A 22,828-nucleotide genomic window follows, 5' to 3' on the forward strand; every position below is an offset into this window, starting at 1 on the left:
TTACTTTAAATTTTTCCAAAACTTTTGTTTTCTTATTGTTTTTGTTGTGCTACATATTTTTCTCCACTCTGAGCTGTGTATTTAGTTCTTATGAGGGTGACTGTGTAGTCTCTGAACTGATAGGCAAAAAGCTCTATGAGCTAGTCAACTGTTTCACACTGACAGGTGGGCATCACTGATATTCAAATTCCTCAAAGAACTAGGCTGGACTTCAGGGCCTCAAATCTCCTAACACCAACAAATTCAGTTCCAAGAAACTGTAAGCCAAATGGGCAGGTGTTCACCAGCATCAGGGCTGTGACATCACCTTCAACTTGCTGGGAATGAAAAGCACACTGTAATGAAAGTGGCTTCATCCCTAATCTGCATAAGGCACTGTGCTGCTGTGTGAATACTGGGCCTTTGCCTTTCTTCCTTCTAAGGTCACACCCCTTCAGGTCTTAAGCTGGAAAGGGAACTTTTTAGTGGGGGTTGTGTGCCTGGATATCAGTGTGTTTGGGAGGGTGAGGCAGGAGGATAATGAGTTTTTTTTTTTAAAACATATTTATTTATTATGTATACAATATTCTGTCTGTGTGTATGTCTGCAGGCCAGAAGAGGGCACCAGACCTCTTTACAGATGGTTGTGAGCCACCATGTGGTTGCCGGGAACTGAACTCAGGGCCTTTGGAAGAGCAGGCAATACTCTTAACCACTGAGCCATCTCTCCAGCCCCCGAGGATAATGAGTTTAAAGTCAATCTATGTGATAAGGAGTGTTAGTTCCAAGCCTGTCCAGGCTACATGGTGAGATCCGGTGTCAAAAACCACAAAATAAAAACAAAAAGAAAGAGGAGGACAGGAGAAGGAGACGAGAGGAGAAAGAGGAAAAGGAAAAGGAAAAGAATAAGGGGAGGGAGAGAAGGGGACATGGAAGAGTAGGGGAAACGAGGGAGGAAGAAGTGGCAATTGTGGCAAATCAAAATAATGCCTCTGTAAAAAGAATTACAAGAACCAAATACAATTATTTAGTTTCTTACATCTTTACTCTGGTAAGTCCATACAGGAAAACTGAATTGAGAATAAAAATATCAGGACCTACAGGACAAATTTTAATCTGTTAGTTTTTTACATAAAAATAATTCACTCTTAGTTCCAGGACAGGCTCCAAAACCACAGAGAAACCCTGTCTCGAAAAACAAAAACAAACAAACAAAAAAATTCATTCTTACATGATCCACTGAAAATAATTTTATACTACCTGGGAACTATTAGTCTTGGTCATAATTAGCAGTACAAGTCTTTTACAAAGCTTGAATGGTGACTGTACAGCAGGTAAACCATGCCAGTGACATTCATGTGGCCAGGTTAGGAGGAGTCCAGGACGGGCAGATAAACAGTGACAACGGGTTCAGTTTTTTAACTACTATAGTATATACTCTCTGTTGAGGAAACTTTAGTTTGCTAACCACAAATTTCAAATCAAACAAAATCCTACCAAAGCAAACAGCAGGGATTTAAAGAAGCCACCCAGCTAGTATCTCCTTTCCCATCGAGACCCCACATGCTAATGTAGCCACTGGGAGCCATGGCTGGGAGGTGACACAGGTTGGACTCAGTGAGACAGCACAAATGACGGGTGTCACATGACTATTTACCGGGACTGGTTACCCTAAAAGTAAACGTGTCAGGAGACTACTGCATGTCTAATCAGTACCTATGCTATGTGTAGAAAGGGCTAAAAGCAGGATTGGGCTCAAGACTTACAAACAACAGTGTGTAGACACTAACCAAGACCTGAGTCTGGTGTATTGTAAATCTGAATAAGTGATCTGATAGAGCAATGTCACAGGAGTTAGAATTTTTAAAGTTTTTAGAAAAGGAACAGCTATAGGGTGGAGAGATGGCTCAGTGGTTAGGAACACTTGTTGCTCTTGCAGAGGACCCAGGTTCTGTTCCCGGAACCCATATGGTAACTGTCCTCACCTGTGGCTCTTGTTTCAGGGAACCTTCTGACCTTTGAGGGCACCAGGCACACAAGGTGAACATACTACATGCAGACAAAGCACATAAAATAAATCTTTTAAAAACATGTCAAGAGGAACAGCTGGGACTTATGGCTCAGGACTAACACACTGCAATAACCTCAGAGAAAAAGAGGTAGCTTCCCTTCAGCTTTAGCTTCCTCAGCTGTGCCACGGAAACCATCCTGATGTCAGGAGTGTTGGGAAGGTGAAAGGAGACCCCGTCATAAAAACACCCAGCAGAGCAGGAGGCGGAGGGAATACCAAGAATCTACCTGGAGGGTCAACAACAAAGGAGGTGTGGAGTCAGAAAAGGCTGCTTCTGTCAGACCCTGGGGGAGGGGCTGCTCACAGGCTCCACCACCAGCTAAGGAGCCACTTTCCTACGGGAGTGTGGTCACTAGAAGGCGGCCCACATTCCAGCTGGATGGCCCCGATATCCAGGGCATGTGACCAGCACCAACTGGACAGCAACCACGAAATTTTCCTATTGTTTGTTTATATTTAAAAGAATTGAGATCTGGGAGCTGGAGAGATGGCTTAGTGGTTAAGAGCACAGACTGCTATTCCAGAGGACCCAGGTTCAATTCCCAGCACCCACATGGCAGCTAAGACTGAAGATCCAGTTGCAGGGGATCTGACACCTTCACACCAATGCATATAAAATAAAGTTAAATAGAGCATAAAAGTATTTTAAAAAAAAGAATTGAGATCTAATATTTCGATTACATGCAAAAGAAAGGTTCTAATTGAAACGAATCTGTGTTAAGGTTCATGAAGTGAAAACACTGTCGCTTGGGAGAAGATGAAACACACCCAGTTCCATCTGTCAGTCCAGCCTTCATCCCTAGTTCTGGTAAGGGCAGAGAATTGGAGATCGTGTAGTAGGAATCTCTCAAAGTGGAAGATGTCACCGAGAGTTCTGAGGAGGGAGTTGGAAACCTGAAATCAGAAGTACTCTAGGTGATCATTCATTACTTAATAGAACTCTCTCGAATTCCTCCTGGCTAGAGATCAGCAGTACCGGGCTCGTTTTCAGAGACGGTGGTATGGATGCATGCCTAGTGTTCATACCCTAATGGTCTACTGTGCCTTCTTGCAGTCCCTGCCCTGGGAAATTACACTGAGGGAATTGATGTATAGCTGTGTTTGGCTAAAATCCCCACCCTCATTTCTGGTGTGTGTGTGTGTTTGTGGGTATGCCTATGTGTGAAGGCAGGAGGAAAAACTCTGAGTGTTGTTCCTCAAACCTAGCTAGCTGTCCTCCCCTGCCCCCTGCTACTCGTGTGAGTGTGTGTATTTATGTATACAGAAGCCACGGGAGGATGCCAGGTGTCCTGTTCTGTCCCTCTCTGCCCTGTTCTCTTCAGACAACTCTCTCAGAGTTTGGTTGGTGTCCAGCAGCCTAGCAATCCCACTATCTTCCTATCTGCACAGCTGTGGGCTTACAGGCATGTGTATGCAAACAGGCTCAGCTTTTTCCATGGATTCTGGGGATCTGAGTGCAGGTCCTCACACTGTGCTGCAAGTGCTCTTTACCCACCGAGTCACCCCCTCCCGCACAGTACCTTATACTTGGAAAGGGTTTTCATAGGTCTAGAACTTACTAAGTAGGGTAGGGGAGGCTGGCAAACCCTAGGGATCCTCCTGACTGTTTTCTTAGCATTGGGATTATGAACATCTATTACCATGCTTGGTTTCTTATGTGGATTCTAAGGACTGAACTCACACAAGCAGCAAGCACTTCCTTGCCTGAGCCATGCCCACCCATTTACTTCTTTCTGAGTGTGCAGGAATGATGTAACCTCTTACACATGTGGTGTATGTGCATGTAACCAGATGTGGTTGCTGGGAACTGAACTTGAGTCTTCTGCAAGAGCAGTACCAGGCCGTAGAGTGGAGCCCAAGGATCTGCATTTTCAACACGTTCTTGGAGGATGGTGATGCCCCCTGCCCACTCTAAGGGCCATAATTTGAAACTACTCACTTAATGCATGAATTTTTTAAAACTCTAAGACATTAAATAGCAGCTGATCATTAATTCAATTTAGTAGGCCTGGACAGCAATTTAAAAAGATATAAGATCATGAACCTATCATTTTCAGTGAGTAGTGTTTTACACAAATTGTTTCAGTTGTATGAAAATGTGCATACTGCTACACATGGTGCAAACATGTGTGTGTGTATGTGTGTGTGTTTAACTGGAAATGTCAGTCAAAAAAGTTTAAAAGGTAGCTGGGCAGTGGTGGAGCATGCCTTCAATTACAGTACTCGGGAGGCAGAGGCAGGGGAATCTCTGTGAGTTTGAGGCCAGCCTGGTCTACAGAGTAAGTTCCAGGTAAGTTGGGGCTACACAGAGAAACTCTGTCTCAAAACCAAAAAGTCTGAAAGGCACTAGTTTAATGACTTTGTTGTATCCTCAGTGACACATTTGACTTGGGAATTATGAGTCCATTTGTTTCCGTGGACACTAAGCTAAATGTGCCTTGGACTGTCTCTCCCTCACAGGTTCCCTTTGCCTGGATCTCTGCTTTCACCTGGGCCTTCGGAAACTTCACCTTCCTTCAAGGTAGCCAAGGTGAAGGCTAGGCCTCTCCTTAACACTCCCTGACTAGCTAGCCTAGTCCTTCCTTCCAAAACTTGCCCTCTCTACTTGACAGACAGGGTGAACCGCCCTTTTGTTAGCTGCCTCTGCCAGGGTGAACCCCTCCTCTCCTGAGGGCTGGGTAATGCTGATGTGTCTCTGTTCTCTCAAAGATGCCCAGCAATACTGTGCTCACGTGGGGGGAAATAACTGCTCAGGTAGAATAAACAGTCAAAGCCACAATTAAGTCACAATGTGCTAGTTGTACGTTATGGGAATCAGCTATCTGACAGAAGTGACATTTAGGGAAGAGAAGGAGGTTCCCAATAGGAGAAAGGGGAAGTTTTAAAATTCCATATTAAAAATCTATAAAATATGTTCCATAAATATACCATGTATATATGCAGGCAAAACACACATAAAAATAAAATGAATAAATCTAACAAAAAATCCTCCAGACAAACCAATCTAACACTTTTGTGTAACTCCTTAGGCAATTAATGACAACTGTGAAAATATTCTAAAAATTATATTTAAAAAACGAAGGCTTTAAAACTCATTTATGGGCTGGGGAGGCAGCTCAGAGGGTAAAGAGCTTGCTGTGCAAGCCGGATGGACTGAGCTCAGGTCTCCAGACCCAGGAGAGGGTTGGACACAATAGTGCAAGTGTTTAATCCTTCTGGCAGTGGGAGGTGGAGATGAGAAAATCACCAGAAGTCCAGGGCCAGCTCACTTGGTGCACGGATCAGCGAATAATAAGGGAACGTGTCTCAAACAAGGAAGAAGGCGAGCGAGGACTGACACCGAAGCAGGCCTCTGGCCTTCACACACGCAGCGTGGCACACTCACGCCCACACCCACATGTATAGTCTAAACACCCTCCCATGCAAAATATTTCATTTCGTGTGAGCCGGCTGTTACTTTTAATTATTATGATTTATCAAGTTATTCCACAATTACCTATCTGCACTAAAAGAAAAGTTGTCTTTTTATTACATTTTCCGTGAAAGCAGGACCTGGTCTTCAAATGCTACGAATGGTAATGGACATTCCTAACCCTCCCATGACACAGACGATGAACTGAACCCACGGAAAGGGGGAACCAGGAACCTTATGCTCACGTATGAGGTGGTGTAGCAGCGAGCACACATGGGACTGGATGACTTCTGTTCCACTCCCATGCCATTCGCAGTGCTGTTAGTGGGCGAAATGGGAGCCAGGACCATTGTGCCGCAGCTACGGACGCAGCTTGTGAAGGACATGCTAACTTTACTCCTACCCAACTCCAGATGAGAAACAAGCAAAAGGATTTTGGAGCTTGTTCTTTATTCTCTTGTCTAAGCACGAAGGTCCGGAAAACATGATGACCTAGTGTTGCCTTTCCCAGACTTCATGGGACACCAGTAGAAAGAGAATGTTTAGATTGATATTAATACTATTTACTTTGAACAGCCCAGTTGTTTAACTGTATAGACAAATTTAGCCAATGAGTATACATTCCCACACAGACTATTATGCAAATATTTTAGAAGACTATGTCAAATAATATTTGATTGAAAACTATTTTATTTGGTTGAATGTCAATTACTGTGCCATGGACTTCTAGATCTTAATGTTTACTTGTCCAAAACTGGAAGGGTAATTCTACAAATTGAGTTTTCATTCTTCAATGAAGGACATTTCAAAGCTCATCTGCTTAGCTGATGAGTAAATTCATGAATTCTATGATCTTCCTAAGTCAAGGTAGTCAAAAAGCTTCAATGTAATGCTTTAATAGAGAGTAAATCACTATATAGACACTATTCAACACTTTTCCATAGTAAAAATGCAACTTATTAAAATAGTATTTCCAATTTGAAATCCATTCCTACAAGTTGAGCACATATATAAAGCTATTATTATATGCCAATGTTGCTTTAATATATATATATATATATACATATATATATTAGCAAACTGCCCTGAATGAACCTGATTATATGCACATGGCACACCAACACTATTCAACACAGAATTTTTTCAATCAACTTCAGATACTGTAGCATCCTGTGAATTAAATTCTCAAGGTTTTATGTGATTTAATTTAATATAAACACTTGACTCGCCCTAAAATGATTAAAATAATTGAGGCAAGGCTTGGTTTTAAGACTAAACAGCCTTTTTGATTCCCCCGAGTAACATCTGTGGTAATGACCGGTTCCCATTTAGATCAACAGAGCATGACCCACTACTTGTGAGTAAATGTAACCTCAGCTTCTCTTCTGTATGGGTGATGGACTGTTTTGTTTTCTGTTTTTAAACTGAACCATCCATCTTTCAACCTCTGTAACCACTGACTGAGATAGCAAGCTGAGCCCAGGGATAAATATCCATGTTCCAGAACAAAACTACCTGTCTGACTTAAAGGATTTACCAGTGCCCTTGGCCTTAATAGTGTATTACTCTAAGCAAGGTTAATGTCTCTGGGATCCCCACAAACCAACTAATTTCCCTGTTGGCCAAAACATGAAGAAGGCTGCATTTCCCTATATATGTGACTGTCTCAAAGAACCATTTCTTCCTGAGTACAGTATAATAAAAAGACAATACATCCACATTCGAGTGTGTGCCTTGCACACTGTAATTCAATTTGCTCTAAGGTCAACCTTCACTATTTTCTATGGCCCATGGAAGGGTTCTTGGGCAAAGAGTGTTTATTAATGGAGCTAGAAAACAAATCAGGCATTGAGCACGGGCCAAGGACACAGAGAGTGAGGGTGAAGTGAAAGGAAGAGTCCAGGCATACCAGAAAGGGACAGCTACACAAGAAGGAAGGGACCTGGGGACCACAGCAGAGACAGAGCATAGCTTTTAATGGAAGAGAGGGAGGAGGAAAAGGAAGGTGCAGAGTGTGCTGGCAAAAGGTGGCCCAGCCCCCTGCCAGGTCTGCAGCGTTGTACAGAGCAAAAAAAGTACTCAGAATAAGGTGGGGTATGTCACAGGACAGGGAAATCAACCCCAGGAGTCCATTGGCTAAAGATAAAAAAAATCTGGGCAAAAATAAACAAATGTCAGCACTGAACTATACCCTACAGAGAGAACTATGAAGTCTTCTCTTGGGAACCACCACAACGGTAAGGTCCTCATGGTGTCAGCCAGACCTACTGATGGATGGTAAAATCAGTGGCCACACTCTAAGACGAAACTAGGTACCAGTAAAGATGTCAAGCGTCATTCCCAAGATATTTACCATTTACAAAGGAACAAATGGTCACGCTTCACTGGAGAAGCCTGGAGATGCCAAACAACACCTCTAGAAAAGAGACCTGCCGACACCACACACCTGACTGTGCAGCACGAGGGCAGTACGCTTCTGGGGCCAAATACGACAGCTTCAATAGAACCACGATTCTACTGAAAATCAGAAAAACCCAAATACAACCAGGACCCATCAGAAATGTTATGAGCAGAAAAGAGAGGAGGACGACACAGGACAGAGGAGGAGCAGGCTGGGGAGGCAAAGGCCACTCTTCGTCAGTAACTGCTTTCTCACAGCCTTTGTTTACAGTTTCAGCTCAGAGCATCTTTCCCACAATCGTAAGCTCTGTGCGAGCAGGGCTCGTTTATTTTATCCTCTGCTGTATCCACTGTGTCTAGGACAGTGTCAGAACAGAGAGAGGCAGTTACAGACATCACAATTTCAGAAGACGGTAGAAAAAGAAGTTGTAAAGTATGCCTCAAGGCACAGTATTTTTTTGACTCCTCGGTCCCAAGATGTTAAGAGGCCCATGCTCCCCACAGAGTACAAAACATGGGCTGTCCACCCCTCCGCTCGCATCATGGACTGAGCTAGGCAGCAAGGGCTGCAGAGGAGCGACACTCCTTGCTCGCAATCGACCTACGGGTGGAGTGGAAATCATTAAATATCATTAAATAAAGACAGGGCAGAAGAGGACAGATGCAGAAATAAAGTGCTCTGGGAATTTTAAGGAGAGAGACATGTGGATGGAAGAATAGAAACAAAGTCTTCAGAAATCCTTTGAAATTCAGCTGGGCCTTGAAGCGACGTTTAGAGTGTGGGTAAGTGAAAGGCCAAGGCAAAAGGGAACGAGAGCCCAGATGACAGGGGAAAGATGGGTGAGCTGCAGGAGCCAATCCACACAGGCAGGTGAGAAGGGCACAGACGCAGAGTTGCGGGGAGTCGGGGTGGGGCCAGGGTGGTGAGGGATGAGTTGGTGGGGGCCACTGGGAGATGAGGGGACTGTGAGCTGCTAGAACCCCAGAGTAAGAACTTCTGACTATCTGCTGGTAACAGGGGCACTGTTCTGTAAAACTCAGCATGGATGCAAAATGGACAAATTCTGACTCTAAGAGTCACAAGAAATCTATGGTTTAATTCTGTGCAGCCTTCCACCATAAGACTTTGTGTGTGCTTGTATGCATATGTGTCTGTGTACGTGGAGTGTTGCAAGCATATGTGCTTGTGTGTGTACACATGTGTAGAGGGCAGAGGTATCAGGTGTCTTAATGGTTCTCCACTTATTATTATTAGTGTGCGCGCATACACACGTGTATTGTTGGCATCAGGAATCTTCTCCTCTGCTCTCCATTTTACTTATGAACCCAGAGCTCACAGACACAGCTAGACTCTAGCTAGCTGTTCTAGGACATTCAACTTACACCTTGTGAATGCTGTAACTACAGGTAGCTACCATGCCCACCCAGCATCACTCTTGGAGACTGGAACTCCTATCCTCACACCTGGAGAGCAAGTGTTCTGTCCAGTGCGCCATCTCCCCAGCCCCTCCATTTTATTTTTGAGACAGTGTCTCTTGTTGAATCTGGCGTAGCAGGCTTTCTTTTGGGCCACCAGTCAGCTCCCGAATAATAACACAGACTTATTAGTTATGAATGCTTGTTTCTTATCAGCTCTTATAACTTAATTTAACCTGTTTCTCTTCATCTACGTTTTGCCTCAGGCCTATCCCTCTATTGCTTTGTTATTGGCTGTTCATCTTTTTATTAGACTAATCAGGTGAGTTAGGCAGGCAACACATCTTTACACTGTTAAACAAATGCAGCATAAATAAATGTAACACATCTTTGTTTAAAGTAATATTCCACAACAACCTAGAATTCATCAAGACTAGCTAACAATGGGTTGCAGGGACCCACCTGTCTCTACCATCCCAGTCCTGGTACTGCAGACGTGTGCCTCTGAGCCCAGCTTTTCACACGGGTGCTTATAGCTCTTCATGCTTGTGGAGCAAGTAGTTTACCAGTGGAGCAATCCTTCAAGCTCCTATAGGACTTCTTTAAACCTACCTCTCCTGTGCCCTCGGGTCACATGATATTCTGACATTTGCTCCTAGACTTTGCTGCAGGTATCTCATTAAGTGGCCAAGAAGACCCACACTGATTGCTTCAAAATCTTAGTAGTGAAAAGGCACCTCCTTTAAGAGAACAAAAGCTCTCTTGGTCCAATTTCCACCCAAAGATGAAATGCCCAATTCTTCTATGATAGATTCTTTGTAGTAGTTGGACACTGTGTCTGTCTCCTGGGGTCCTCTCTTCCTCAGGTTCTAACACCCTCCTCCTCATCTCATGTGATAGACTGCAACCCCATCTGATTCTCTGGCTCAAACTTGGGTTTACTAACATGTTAGCTAACTATGATCTCAGACTAACCCTAACATACAAGTGTTCTTTATCACAACACAGGCTAGTACAGGTGAAAATAATGCCCATAGAAAGGCTGCTTTGGAGATGTGTGTTGTTGGGCCCAGCTCCACACCTGAACATTGCTCAATGTCTAGAGGTCCTAGCCGCTTTGCCTAGAAAGCTGGGTGACAACAGAACCAGTTCATTGCTATACAATGCTTAGAAAAATATCTTAGAGCATTACTATTTATTGTAGAATTTAAGTTCTAAAATTTACTGACAAGTTACTTTTGCCAGAACTCTGAGAAACAGTATGGAAAACATCATTATAGAGACTATCAGAAAAGCTGGAAATAGATCTGGTGTGCCAGTCAGTTTTATGTCACCTCCACAAGTCAGGGTCAACGGGGAAGAGAAAATGTCTCCATAGGACTGGCCTAGGGGTCAGCTGTGGTGTGTGTCTTGACTGATGATTGATATAGGAGGACTCAGTTCCCTGTGGGGTACCACTCCTAGGCTAGTGGTCCTGTGTTCATGCTGGCTTCTATAAGAAAGCTAAGCAAGGGATGAGGAGCAGGCCAGTAAGCAGCACGCTTCCATGGTCTCTGCATCAGCTCTGGCTTCCAGGTTTCTGCCCTGCTTGAGCTCCTGCTCTGACTTCCTTAGATAATGGAATAAACCCTTTCTTCCTTTCGGTAATGGCGTTTTATCACAGCAATGGAAATCCTAACCAAGATATCTAGCACTTTCCTGCCTGCCTCATTCTTCACAACAGCCATGAAGTGGAATCAACCCAGGGGGTGTGGGTGAGTGAATGGATAAGGAAATGTGTTACACACACAACAGAATAGTACTCAACTCTAAACAATTCTGCCATTTACAGCAATGTGGATGGGAGGTGGAAACAGCCAGGTACACAAAGACAGACATCGTATGGTCTTACTTATATGTGGAAGAACAACATTGATCTATCTGAGACCGGAAGAGTGTAGAAAAGTGGTTACTGGAGAAAACAAGGGTGTGTGTGTGTGTGTTGGAGAAAAACAGTTTATGAAAATATGGGGTGAACAACTTTTAGCACAGTAGAACTACTATGGTTGCCACCAATCAAGTGAATATCTCATAGCAGCTTAAAGCGAGAGTTTTTGGATGTTCCCAGAACAAATAGCAAATGTCTGAGGTTGATGGATATGCTACTGCCCTGATCTGACCACACACACGAACACTTGTATTAAAATGTAATATGTACATTTATTGCATCAAATAAAAAATACAGTAAAAAATCAAATAAAAGGGCTAGTACCCTCTTTGCTATTCATTTACTTATCTTGGGCTTCAATTTTGTTTAAAGGACATAGTCAACCAATTCAATGAGAGAGACAGAAGAAAAGCCATACTGAGAATGGGAGGATGTAAGTAGGTAATCTTGTCTATCCTTTCTAGACTGAAGACCTTAGATTGTTCCTTGCTCCTCTGGAGTCACGTCATTCCCACATAGTCTGTTGCTGCCTGAGCAGGTTTAGACTGCTCCTTCTGCCTCGTACACACAGGCCACGGCAGGTGTTGCCGCTTCTCATGGAGCATCACCAGCATCTTTAGACCCTGTGCTGCACTGCCTGTGGTCACTAAACCCTCCGTCCCCTTCATACTCTCCAGCGGGGCAGTGGCTGAGAGCCTGGTGTGGCAATTGCCAGCAGAGCTCTGCAGGGCTTGGCCATAGGCTATGGCAATGAAGGTGGTGCATGCATACCCTGAAGGACACAGGAAACCCAGGTCTAGCAACAGTGATGGGCAGGCCTGTGGACTTTAGCTGAGGCACCATCACACTGGTGATGACGTCCTTGCAGCGTCTGAGGTTTCCCTCCACTGTGCTCCCTCAGGCATTTCTGAGATTTTTGAGTTCTTCACATTAGATCATTATCTACTGAAACCAGGGGTTCTATTTCTCTAGTGGGTTTGGTAGGGTAAACAGAAGCTACTCATTCGAATCAAACACAGGACTTCCTGAGAGCCTGAGAACAGGGAAGTTGTGACATGATAGTCACTCTCACTAAAGTGCTCCAGAGCCTTCTGTGAGCTGCTGCAAACTTCAGCATCTCTGGGGCCTTGACAAGCTCAGGCTCTACAGAAATGAAGGACTTCTTCATGGAGCAGAACATTTGGTGGACATGTTGAGAGAGACTGGGTAGGTTTGTGGGTTACTGGGGAGCACTGCAGCCCCAGTTCTTTCCTTTTCTGTTCCCGGGCTCTGAACTCAGTGTGAAATTTTGTTTCGTTGTGAGCTCCTATGATAACATGCCACCTCACGACTGACACAGAGCTGTCGGGCTGCTGATCCGCAGGAAGAAGCTACCACAATCTCCCTTCATCAGCAGACTCCTTCAGGCGTCACAGTACAGTAATAAAACATTGAACAACACAGCTCTAGCAACTGTGGCATCATGGGAGGAAGAGCATTCTGGGAAACACACAACCTTGGCTCTCCTCTGCAGCCTACAGAAGACCAGAGAGGAGGCTAGGGATGCAGACCTGGAAACGCCCTTCTATTTGCTTACATGAAACCATTAGCGACTGGGTGGGCAACAGTTTTGTTTAATTTCCGCCCTCTTGAGCAACATTCTTCCTTGTTACAAGCTACACATATGCTCGGTAAAATGTCTTGCTTCTAGCCTACAGATCTAAGTTCTCTGTTACCATACACTAAAAAGTGAATTGTCTTATAGTTTCTTATATTTTCTGAGAGAGAAAACTGACCCTACAAACCTAAGTTTTAGTACCGGTGAGATGATTCAGAGGCACAAACCACCATACTGGGCTCTAGGTAGTGGTTCTCAACCTGTGGGTCATGACCTCTTTGAGGGTCAAATGACCCTTTCGTAGGGGGTTATATAAGACCATCAGAAAACACAGATATTTACATCACAATTCATAATTGTAGCAAAATTACAGTTATGAATAGCAACAAAAATAATTTTATAGTTAGGGGGTCACTACAACATAAGGAACTGCATTGAAGGGTCACAGCATTAGGAAGGCTGAGAACTACTGCTCTAAGGGATCAATTGAGGGGTGGGCTTTCACCCAGGAGTTCACTTCAAGAGTGCCTCTGCCACACAAACAAAGCATTTTCTTAAAATGCATTATTTTCCATGTATCCACCAAGTACTTTTCTTCCCACTACTGTATACAGGCAAGTAGTAAGCAGTGTATGGACTGCAAGCAAGGGCTTTGGAGCTAGACTGCCAGGGCCTGCATAGCTCAACCACTCCCTAGTTTTACTACTCTGGGTAAATCACCTTTCCGTGCTGGTCCCTTCACCTGGCGACTTCAGTTGCTGACACTAGCTGCCTGAGAAAGGTGTTGAATGAGGTAATACACACAGATGTTGAGGCCCCAGAAGGACATGGGGAGGCACTCACAAGCACCAGGCCCCACAGAAATTGGCATCTTCACCACTTCCACCTTCCCATTATCTTTGGTGATGTTTGTATGATTCAGTTTGTTTGACTGGGTAAAAAGTATACGTGTTAACTGTATGCATTGCTCATGGGGTATGCAGAGTTACTCCTGGGGTACTCAATGATGTGATGGTATATTCAGCTATTCTCTTCTGAACTGCAGCTTTGGAATCAGGGCAGAGGACAGCAAATATTTAGTCTCTCTGAATTTATGAGCACTGGGTAAGTGGTATGATTCAGAGTAATGCCTGCTAGTTGCTGCTATGTGCATCAAATGATCAACAGCCAGTGTCAACAGGAAACGCTTTAAACAGCTTACCTTTAGTCTGTCTTTGGGCAGCGCCACGACCCCTTGTTTAATAATTTCCAAGACTCTTTCCACTGACAGCTCAGCTCCAGCTTGTAGCAGCCTTGAGCTAAAGAAGGAGATCACCTGGAATGAAAGAGCCATTAAAGAAAAACTTATTTATTGCATGTATTTTATCTGCATGTATGTATGTGCACTTATATATGCCTGGTGTCCAGAGAGGTCAGAATAGGGTATCAGATACCCAGGAACTGGAATTACAGATGGTTGTAAACCAGCATGTGGGTGTTGGGAACTGAACCCAGGCCCTCTGCAAAAGCAGTCAGTGCTCTTAACCTCTGGATCATCTTTCTAGCCCCAAAGTTACTGATTATGAATCATTTTAAAAAAAAATTTTTATGATTTATTTATCTTTATTTTACGTGCATTGGTGTGAAGGTGTCAGATGCCCTGGAACTGGATTTTTAGACAGTTGTGAGCTGCCATGTGGGTGCTGGGAATTGAACCCAGGTCCTCTGGAAGAACAGACAGTGCTCTTAACCGCTGAGCCATTTCTCCATCCCCCTATCAATCATTTTTTATAGTCCTCCTGCTCAACATCCCAAGTATTACAGGTGTCTGCATCAAAAGGCACATGTTTAACCAAGCTGGAATTACAGGGATGTGACATGAAAGGCACACATTAAACAAGCAGTTGTCTGAGAAGTATTTTCAGTGAGGCCCTTCGTACCTGGAAATCAGAGCTTCCTACTTCTACTTTAAAGGGACCGGATTCTGCTTATCTGACCTTGTAGCATAGACCTCTCTTTATAGGGTTTGATGGCCAAGAAGTCTTAACAGGAAAAGAATCTTAGGCTAATGGCTGAAATGCTATTTGGGGATTATCTATGATTTTAATTCATCTGCAGCATTCTTTTCTCCCCTCCCACCGTGGGTTTTCAAGACGTAGCACGGCTGTGCTGGAACTTTTGTAGACCAGGCTGGCCTTGAACTCAGAGAGATCTGCACCTCTGCCTCCGGAGTGCTGGGATTAAAGGCGTGCACCACCACTGCCCATGCTTATTCTGGATCAAGAGGGATAATCAACAGCAAGCCACCATCATGTTTATTTCATGTCACCAAGAGTCTGAACTATGCAGTAAAATGCTAACGTAGCCCCATTCCAGATCACCTGACATTTGTAACTGAAAAGTGGGGGTCTTATACTGGGTGTAGCTTGCCTTGGAAGTATGAGGAACAGAGTTCAGTTCCTAGAACCCACATAAAAAGTCCAGATGTAGAGGCCCGTGCCTATGACTCTAACACTGGGGAATTACAACAGGAAGGTTCCTGGGGCTGGTGGGCCAGCCAGTCAAGCCTACTTGGTGAGTTTCAGGTCACCGAGACCCTGCCTCAGAAAAGAAAAGGGAAAAAGGAAGGTGCTGAGCCTGAGGAAGGACCCCTGATCTCCACATTCATGCAGATACACACCTGCACCTGCACAGAAACATAAACACATACCAAAATAAAGCCCAGAGCAAACGAAAGGAGCAGGGAATGCAGTTTAGTATTAGTATGCTCGCTAGCCTGTGTGGAGCCTGGGCTCAATCTTGAGTTCTGCAGAACCCATGCCAACCAACCAGTTCAACAAGCCACAAAGAATGTCATCACCATTTCCCAGAAATTATTACTAAAAGCAAAATGTTACAGATCAGGAAGACTGCTGACCCTTTCACTCAAAAGGGGAACAGCAGTTATAGCCAGACATGCAAAAATAGAAAATTCATTTCCAAAGGTTGACACTGCGCTGACGAGACAGCTCAGCAGGCAGAGGCGCTGCCACCAAGTCTGAGATCCAATGGTGGAAGGAAGGGACCAAGCCCTAAGTTTTTGTTTCATTATTTATTCCAACTACAGTTCCCCTTTTCCTCCCACTCTCCTCCACCTTCCCTCATCCCTCCCCCATCCACTCCTCAGAAAGGGTAAGGCTTCCCATGAGGAGTTAACAAAGTCTCACATATCAAGTTGAAGCCGGACGGAGGCCCTCCGCCATGTATCGAGGCTGAGTAGGGTATCCTCCACAGGGAATGGGCTCCAAAAAGCCAGTTCATTACTAGGGATAAATTCTGGTCCCAATGCCAGTGGCCCCACAGACTGCCCAAGCCACGGAACTGTTACCAACATTCAGATCCTTCATGGTTCCTATGAGGGTTCCCTGTCAGTCCAGAGTTAGTGAGCTCCCACTAGTTTGGGTCAGCTGTCTCTGTGGGTGCTGTGGGACAAGGGTCTGTACCCTGTCACTTGCATTTTAAATAAATGCTGATTGGCCAGGAGACAGGTAGCAAGTAGAGGCAGGGCAATGAGACACAGAGCAAGCAAGATATGACTGCCTTGCCAAAAAGGTACCAAGCCACGTGGCTAACACAGACAAGTATTATAGGCTAATATAAGCTATAAAAGTTATTAAGCCTGAGCTACTAGGCCAATCAGTTTATAATTAATGTAGGCCTCTATGTGATTTCTTTGGGACTTAATGACTGCAAGACCGAGAGGGAAAGAAAACCTCAGTCAACATAATGGCACCCAATGTGGGGCTGACCAAATCCAATTAAAAGCCTGAGAGAGCTAGACGGAAAAGAACAGAGTTAAGCACAGCTTATTAATAGCAGCATTTTTTTTACAGGTGAGCTCTGTTTGCAAAAGAGGCTTCCTGACACAGATTTAGCTACAAAAACTATGCAGCCCAAGAGGCTCGGCCATAAAACACTTAAATAATGTTTATGAATAGCCTACAGCATGCTTCTTGGTGGTGGCACAGACCTTGAAATGCCATAGAGTTGTGACAATAAACATAGCTCTGGCCAGTACCTCCACAATGAAGCTAGATTCTCAGAAAGCTAAGGAATGGGATGGATCTAGCCATCGAAGCCATGGCTTTAATCCTAGCCATATCACTTAGCAAATTAAAGATTCATGTGGTCAGAAAAAGAGAGATATACAGTAAAGATAGATTCAAAGACAAAGAAAACCTCTAAATGGTTTACTGTGTATTTAAAAATATATGTAGGCTTGGGAGAAAAAAAAGGATAAAATCCTTAAAATGAAAAAGAAAAAAAAGCAAGTAGTTGGGTGTGGTGGCACACACCTTTAATCCCAATGCTTGGGAGACAGAGGCAGAGTGATCTCTGTGAGCTCAAGGACAACCAGGTCTACAGAGTGAATTCCAGGACAGCCAAAGGTACAAAGAAAAACCCTGTCTCAAAAAGCCAAAAATTAAAAATAAAAGAAATAGAGGTTAAAATAAAGCCACGTTAAAGATGAAAAATATATAGAGAGACTGGATACTGTATGTTATTGTGTTGTATGTAAATTGTTTGATGACTGAGGAAGGAGCAAAAGCTGCTAAAAGACATTTGATTATAAATGCTGCTGGATTAACCCAATATATAAATTCAAAATGCTTTGACTTTAAAATTTAAGTCAAAAGATATGTTACTTTGGAGAAGAAGTTTTGCTCTTGTTTCCACAGGAAATGGGGGACTGTGGATTCATTCTGTGTTAATCAAAATCAGGTTTGACCAAGGAAGACCCCCTGAGAAATCTCCAATAGGAGGAATGGCCCACATGTTTAAGTTCTACATCCAGAACAGCTTAAAGACTGCTGTCTGAGATGATCAAGCCTCACAGGATCAAGCCTCACAGGCTACTCCAGTCAAGACTTGATCATAACTCTAAATTTTCTTTAGGTCCCCATATGATTATCAGTGCATCCAATCAGCAGGAAAACTACAGCCACATTTCCAAAAAATGGATTATGAATGTTTGCCTTTCTTTAGACTGTTTGTTACAAGTTGTTATAGATAATGGTAAGTAGAAAAGCTCAACAAAGGAGATTCGATTCAGAGTTGTTTAAAAAAAGGGGGGGGGGGAGAGTGCTCTGGGACAGTGGTCTGTATCCTGTTCACTTGTATTTTAAACAAACGCTGGTTGGCCAGGAAATATAGACGGGGCTACCAGGCAGGAAGCAGAGGTAGAGCAATGAGAATTCTGGGAAGAGGGAAGTTTCAGTCTGCAGTCATCACCCAGACACAGAGGAAGCCAGACACAGAGCAAGCAAGATGTGATTGCATCGCCGAAAAAGGTACCAAGCCACATAGCTAACACAGACAAGAATTATTTTTTCTGGGACTCTGGATTAAAGTTCTGTTTAGTGTCCAAGTCACACAAAGGGAACAAAGAGTTAAAGACAGATACATCACAAAGAGAAAACACTTTATCAAAGGTTTATTAAAATCTTTATGCTGAGTGGTGGTGGCACCTACCTTTAATTCCAGCACTCAGGAGGCAGAGGCAGGCTGATCTCATGTGAGTTGGAGGCTAGCCTGGTCTACAGAGAAAGTTCTAGGACAGGCTCCAAAGCTACACAGAGAAATCCGGTCTTGTAAAACAAAAACAAACAAACAAACAACAAAACAAAACAAAACAAAAACCTTACAGTAGGGCTAGGGTAGTGTGAGCCTGCTCCCCTGAGCTGGATCCCTGGAACCCTTCTAAAAGTGTCAGGCAAACCTACACACATACCCAATATCACCACACATCACCACAACAGCGATAAATTAAAAGTGCCAGGCAAACCTACACACATACCCAATATCACCACACATCACCATAACAGCGATAAATTAAAAGTGTCAGGCATACCTACACACATACCCAATATCACCACACATCACCACAACAGCGATAAATTAAAAGTGCCAGGCAAACCTACACACATACCCAATATCACCACACATCACCACAACAGCGATAAATTAAAAGTGCCAGGCATACCTACACACATACCCAATATCACCACAACAGTGATAAATTAAAAGTGCCAGGCAAACCTACACACATACCCAATATCACCACATATCACCACAACAGTGATAAATTAAAAGTAGATAAAATATGCAACAAAGATACACAAAATGGATCCAAAAAGGATAAATACTGGCAATTTCATGCGATTTAACCTAATACTCATGCCTAAATTAATTTCTTTGGCCAAAACCAGGTAAAGAATAGGAACATGTGTTAAAAACATTCTAAGAAATAAAAAAATTAAATGAAAAAATAAACCAAAAACCAATGAACTAGTTTATGATGAACTCAGAATGGATACACGAGGCTTACAATTTTTAATATTGACTAAAAGCTGGTGTCAACCGGGTGGTGGTGGCGCATGCCTTTAATCCCAGCACTCGAGAGGCAGAGGCAGGCGGATCTCTGTGAGTTTGAGGACAGCCTGGTCTACAAAATCTAGTTCCAAGATAGGCTCCAAAGCTACAGAAAAACCGAAAAAAACCAAAAAAGCTGGTGTCATTTGCCACTGGATGATATTCAGCATATAGTATAGAAAGGGTAGACTCTCACATGTGACAGATCATCAGAAGTGGCCAGGAAGCCTCGTGAAATGCCAACCCTGGGCTTGGTCAGAGACAATGCCCAGGTGCTTCTGGACAGTCAGCCAGAATGTAGGCCTAAGTTCTCTAAACTTTTCTGACTGAATATGCCTACACGTTAAAAAAAAGCATGTACTTGTAATATGTTTCATTTATTTATAAATCATGCAACATACTACATATAGCATTAATTTAAAAAAGGGATTTAAGTTTGTTTTTATGTGTATGAGTGTGTATGTCTGATGACCAAGGAAGTCAGAAAAAGGTATCAGATTCCTTGGAACTAGAGTAACAGGCGGATATGACCTGGTCTGGGAACAAAACTGGTTCTCTGCAAGAGCAGCCAGTGCCCTTAACCACCAAGCCAGCTCTCCAGCCCAGCATCAATGCTTTATCTATCATAAACTGAGTATAAAGACTTGGATGGACTGTCGAGATGGCTCAGTAGATAAGGTGCTTAGTACTAAGCCTGGTATACTCTCCAGAATCCATGTTGTGGAAGGAGAGAACTGACTCCCACAGGTTGTCTTCTGATATTCATACATGTGCCATGGCATGCCTACCCACACATATACATACATATGTGTTTATATATATGTAATACATACACATATATAAATAAAATACAAAAGAAAATCAACAATGGTGAGGTAAAGACAAATTGAACTCAATTTTAAAGAACGACTTGGTGATTCAAAAGAATTTTAGTACTCATTAAATTATTACCCACTCCGTAGACCAGGCGGGCCTTGAAGTCACAGACATCTGCCTGCCTCTGTCCCAGAGAGCTGGGATTAAAGGCGTGCGCTGCTACAGCTGGCAGACACATTATTTACTCCAGAGCATCAAACGGAAATCTCCCTAGTCATGCTGATGAATCCACTGCTTGTGAGACTGGTAAAAACCTCGCTTCTATCTCCTGAGGGGCAGCTGTTCTAGAAGAGGATGCTACCTTTGCACTGTCTTTTGTCACACACGCTGAGCCTATTCTATTGCTTTCAAACTGGGGGTTAAATATGACATTTTTCAAAGATTTGTTTAATTGAATTCAGATCCTATAGGAACACATTTGCTTTTCTTTTTCTTTTCTTTCTTCTTTCCTTCCTTCCTTTTGGTGGTGGAATCCAAGTTTTGCATATGCTAGGCAAGAAGTGTACCACTGAGGTTCATCCCCAGCCACCAGATCACTAGAACAAAATGAAACACAGTGTAAGGGAATCAGAAAGGGAGTGCACCTGCCACCCTGCATACCGAGGACCTCCTTCTGTCCCTCGGAGTACCTGAAGTTTTGCAGTTCACCCTGGCACAGGGTCAGAGCCAATACGATAAAGGTAGGGCTCTACCACTAAGTCACAGTGCCCACTGCCAATACTGGTGGGAAATGAAATCTCTTTTATTTTTAGATAAACAAATGAGGTTGTAATATGACCTTCCCATGACCTTGAGAAATACTGGTGGGGAGCTGCTGATCAAGACAACAAAATGCTCACAATCAAAGCTAAGTGGAGCCCACAGCACTCTTATACTTTGAGATGTGACAGGCCAACAAAGCACGAGTTCTCACATCACTTAACCAGAGAACAAAGGGATGTAATGACAGGCCTATTTTGTTCACTCTGTGGCCTACATTGACTTGCCTCTAAGTCATGAAAAATTCTCATGTCACCAGGAGAATGGCAGGGTGGTCATGTGGCTCCAGTTCTAAGTAAATTTCATTCATTCATTTATTATTTATTTTTTAAAACCATCTCATTTGTATGTTTAAAGGCATTAGAATGTCACCACTTTAGGAAATGATAAAAAAAAATTACTTCTAGAAGATAAGTATACTTTCGACACCAGGAGGGAAGGAAGTGAATTGTCACTGGGTCTATAACCTGGAGCATGCCTTCTTTCCATGTGCAACACGAATAATAAAAACCAGAGACAGATATTTGGGTTCAAGTTGAAGATAAGAAAAGCAGAGCAAGGGCCTCATTGAATAAACGGGACCTCCTGAGACTGAGAAGCTTCTGTAAAGCAAAGGACACTGGCGCTAAGACAAAAAGGCAACCCACTGACTGGGAGAAGATCTTCACCAACCCCGCAACTGACAAAGGTCTGATCTCCAAAATATATAAAGAACTCAAGAAACTAGACCGTAAAAGGCTAATCAACGCAATTATAAAATGGGGCACTGAGCTGAACAGAGAATTCTCAACAGAAGAAATTCAAATGGCCAAAAGACACTTAAGGTCATGCTCAACTTCCTTAGCGATCAGGGAAATGCAAATCAAGACAACTTTAAGATACCATCTTACACCTGTCAGAATGGCTAAAATAAAAAACACCAATGATAGCCTTTGTTGGAGAGGTTGTGGAGAAAGGGGTATACCCGACCATTGCTGGTGGGAATGCAAACTGGTGCAACCACCTTGGAAAGCAGTATGGCGGTTTCTCAGGAAATTCGGGATCAACCTACCCCTGGACCCAGCAATACCACTCTTGGGAATATACCCAAGAGAGGCCCTATCATACAACAAAAGTATATGCTCAACTATATTCATAGCAGCATTGTTTGTAATAGCCAGAACTTGGAAACAACCTAGATGCCCTTCAATGGAAGAATGGATGAAGAAAGTATGGAATATATACATATTAGAGTACTACTCAGCAGTAAAAAACAATAACTTCTTGAATTTTGCATACAAATGGACGGAAATAGAAAACACTATCCTGAGTGAGGTAAGCCAGACCCAAAAAGAGGAACATGGGATGTACTCACTCATATTTGGTTTCTAGCCATAAATAAAGGACATTGAGCCTATAATTCATGATCCTAGAGAAGCTAAATAAGAAGGTGAACCCAAAGAAAAACAAATAGGCATCCTCCTGAATATTAACCTTCATCAGGCGATGAAAGGAGACAGAGACAGAGACCCACATTGGAGCACCGGACTGAAATCTCAAGGTCCAAATCAGGAGCAGAAGGAGAGAGAGCACGAGCAAGGAACTCAGGACCGCGAGGGGTGCACCCACACACTGAGACAATGGGGATGTTCTATCGGGAACTCACCAAGGCCAGCTGGCCCCGGGTCTGAAAAATCATGGGATAAAACCAGACTCGCTGAACATAGCGGACAATGAGGACTACTGAGAACTCAAGAACAATGGCAATGGGTTTTGATCCTACTGCACGTGCTGGCTTTGTGGGAGCCTAGGCAGTTTGGATGCTCACCTAACTAGACCTGGATGGAGGTGGGCGGTCCTTGGACTTCCCACAGGTCAGGGAACCCTGATTGCTCTTCAGGCTCACGAGGGAGGGGAACTTGATCGGGGGGGAGGGAAATGGGAGGCGGTGGTGGGGAGGAGGCAGAAATCTTTAATAAATAAATAAAAAAAAAGAAAAAAAAAAAGAAAAGCAGCCAGCCA

General features: G+C 43.5%; 1 protein-coding gene across 2 annotated transcripts in view; it reads right to left on the bottom strand.

The window, feature by feature from the left end:
- The window catches only part of Dym (dymeclin), a 262,580-nt gene that overhangs the window by 35,186 nt on the left and 204,566 nt on the right, over positions 1 to 22,828 (bottom strand). For both annotated transcript variants that reach the window (XM_041639282.1, XM_041639281.1), the window contains one exon: positions 14,004 to 14,117. In XM_041639282.1, coding sequence (XP_041495216.1) covers positions 14,004 to 14,117 — 114 coding nt within the window. The remainder of the gene's footprint in view (positions 1 to 14,003; positions 14,118 to 22,828) is intronic.

This window comes from Microtus oregoni, unplaced genomic scaffold, assembly GCF_018167655.1.
Source record: "Microtus oregoni isolate MIOR12 unplaced genomic scaffold, Mior012 000057F_ref0000458, whole genome shotgun sequence".
In the NCBI taxonomy this organism is placed as follows: Eukaryota; Metazoa; Chordata; class Mammalia; order Rodentia; family Cricetidae; genus Microtus; species Microtus oregoni.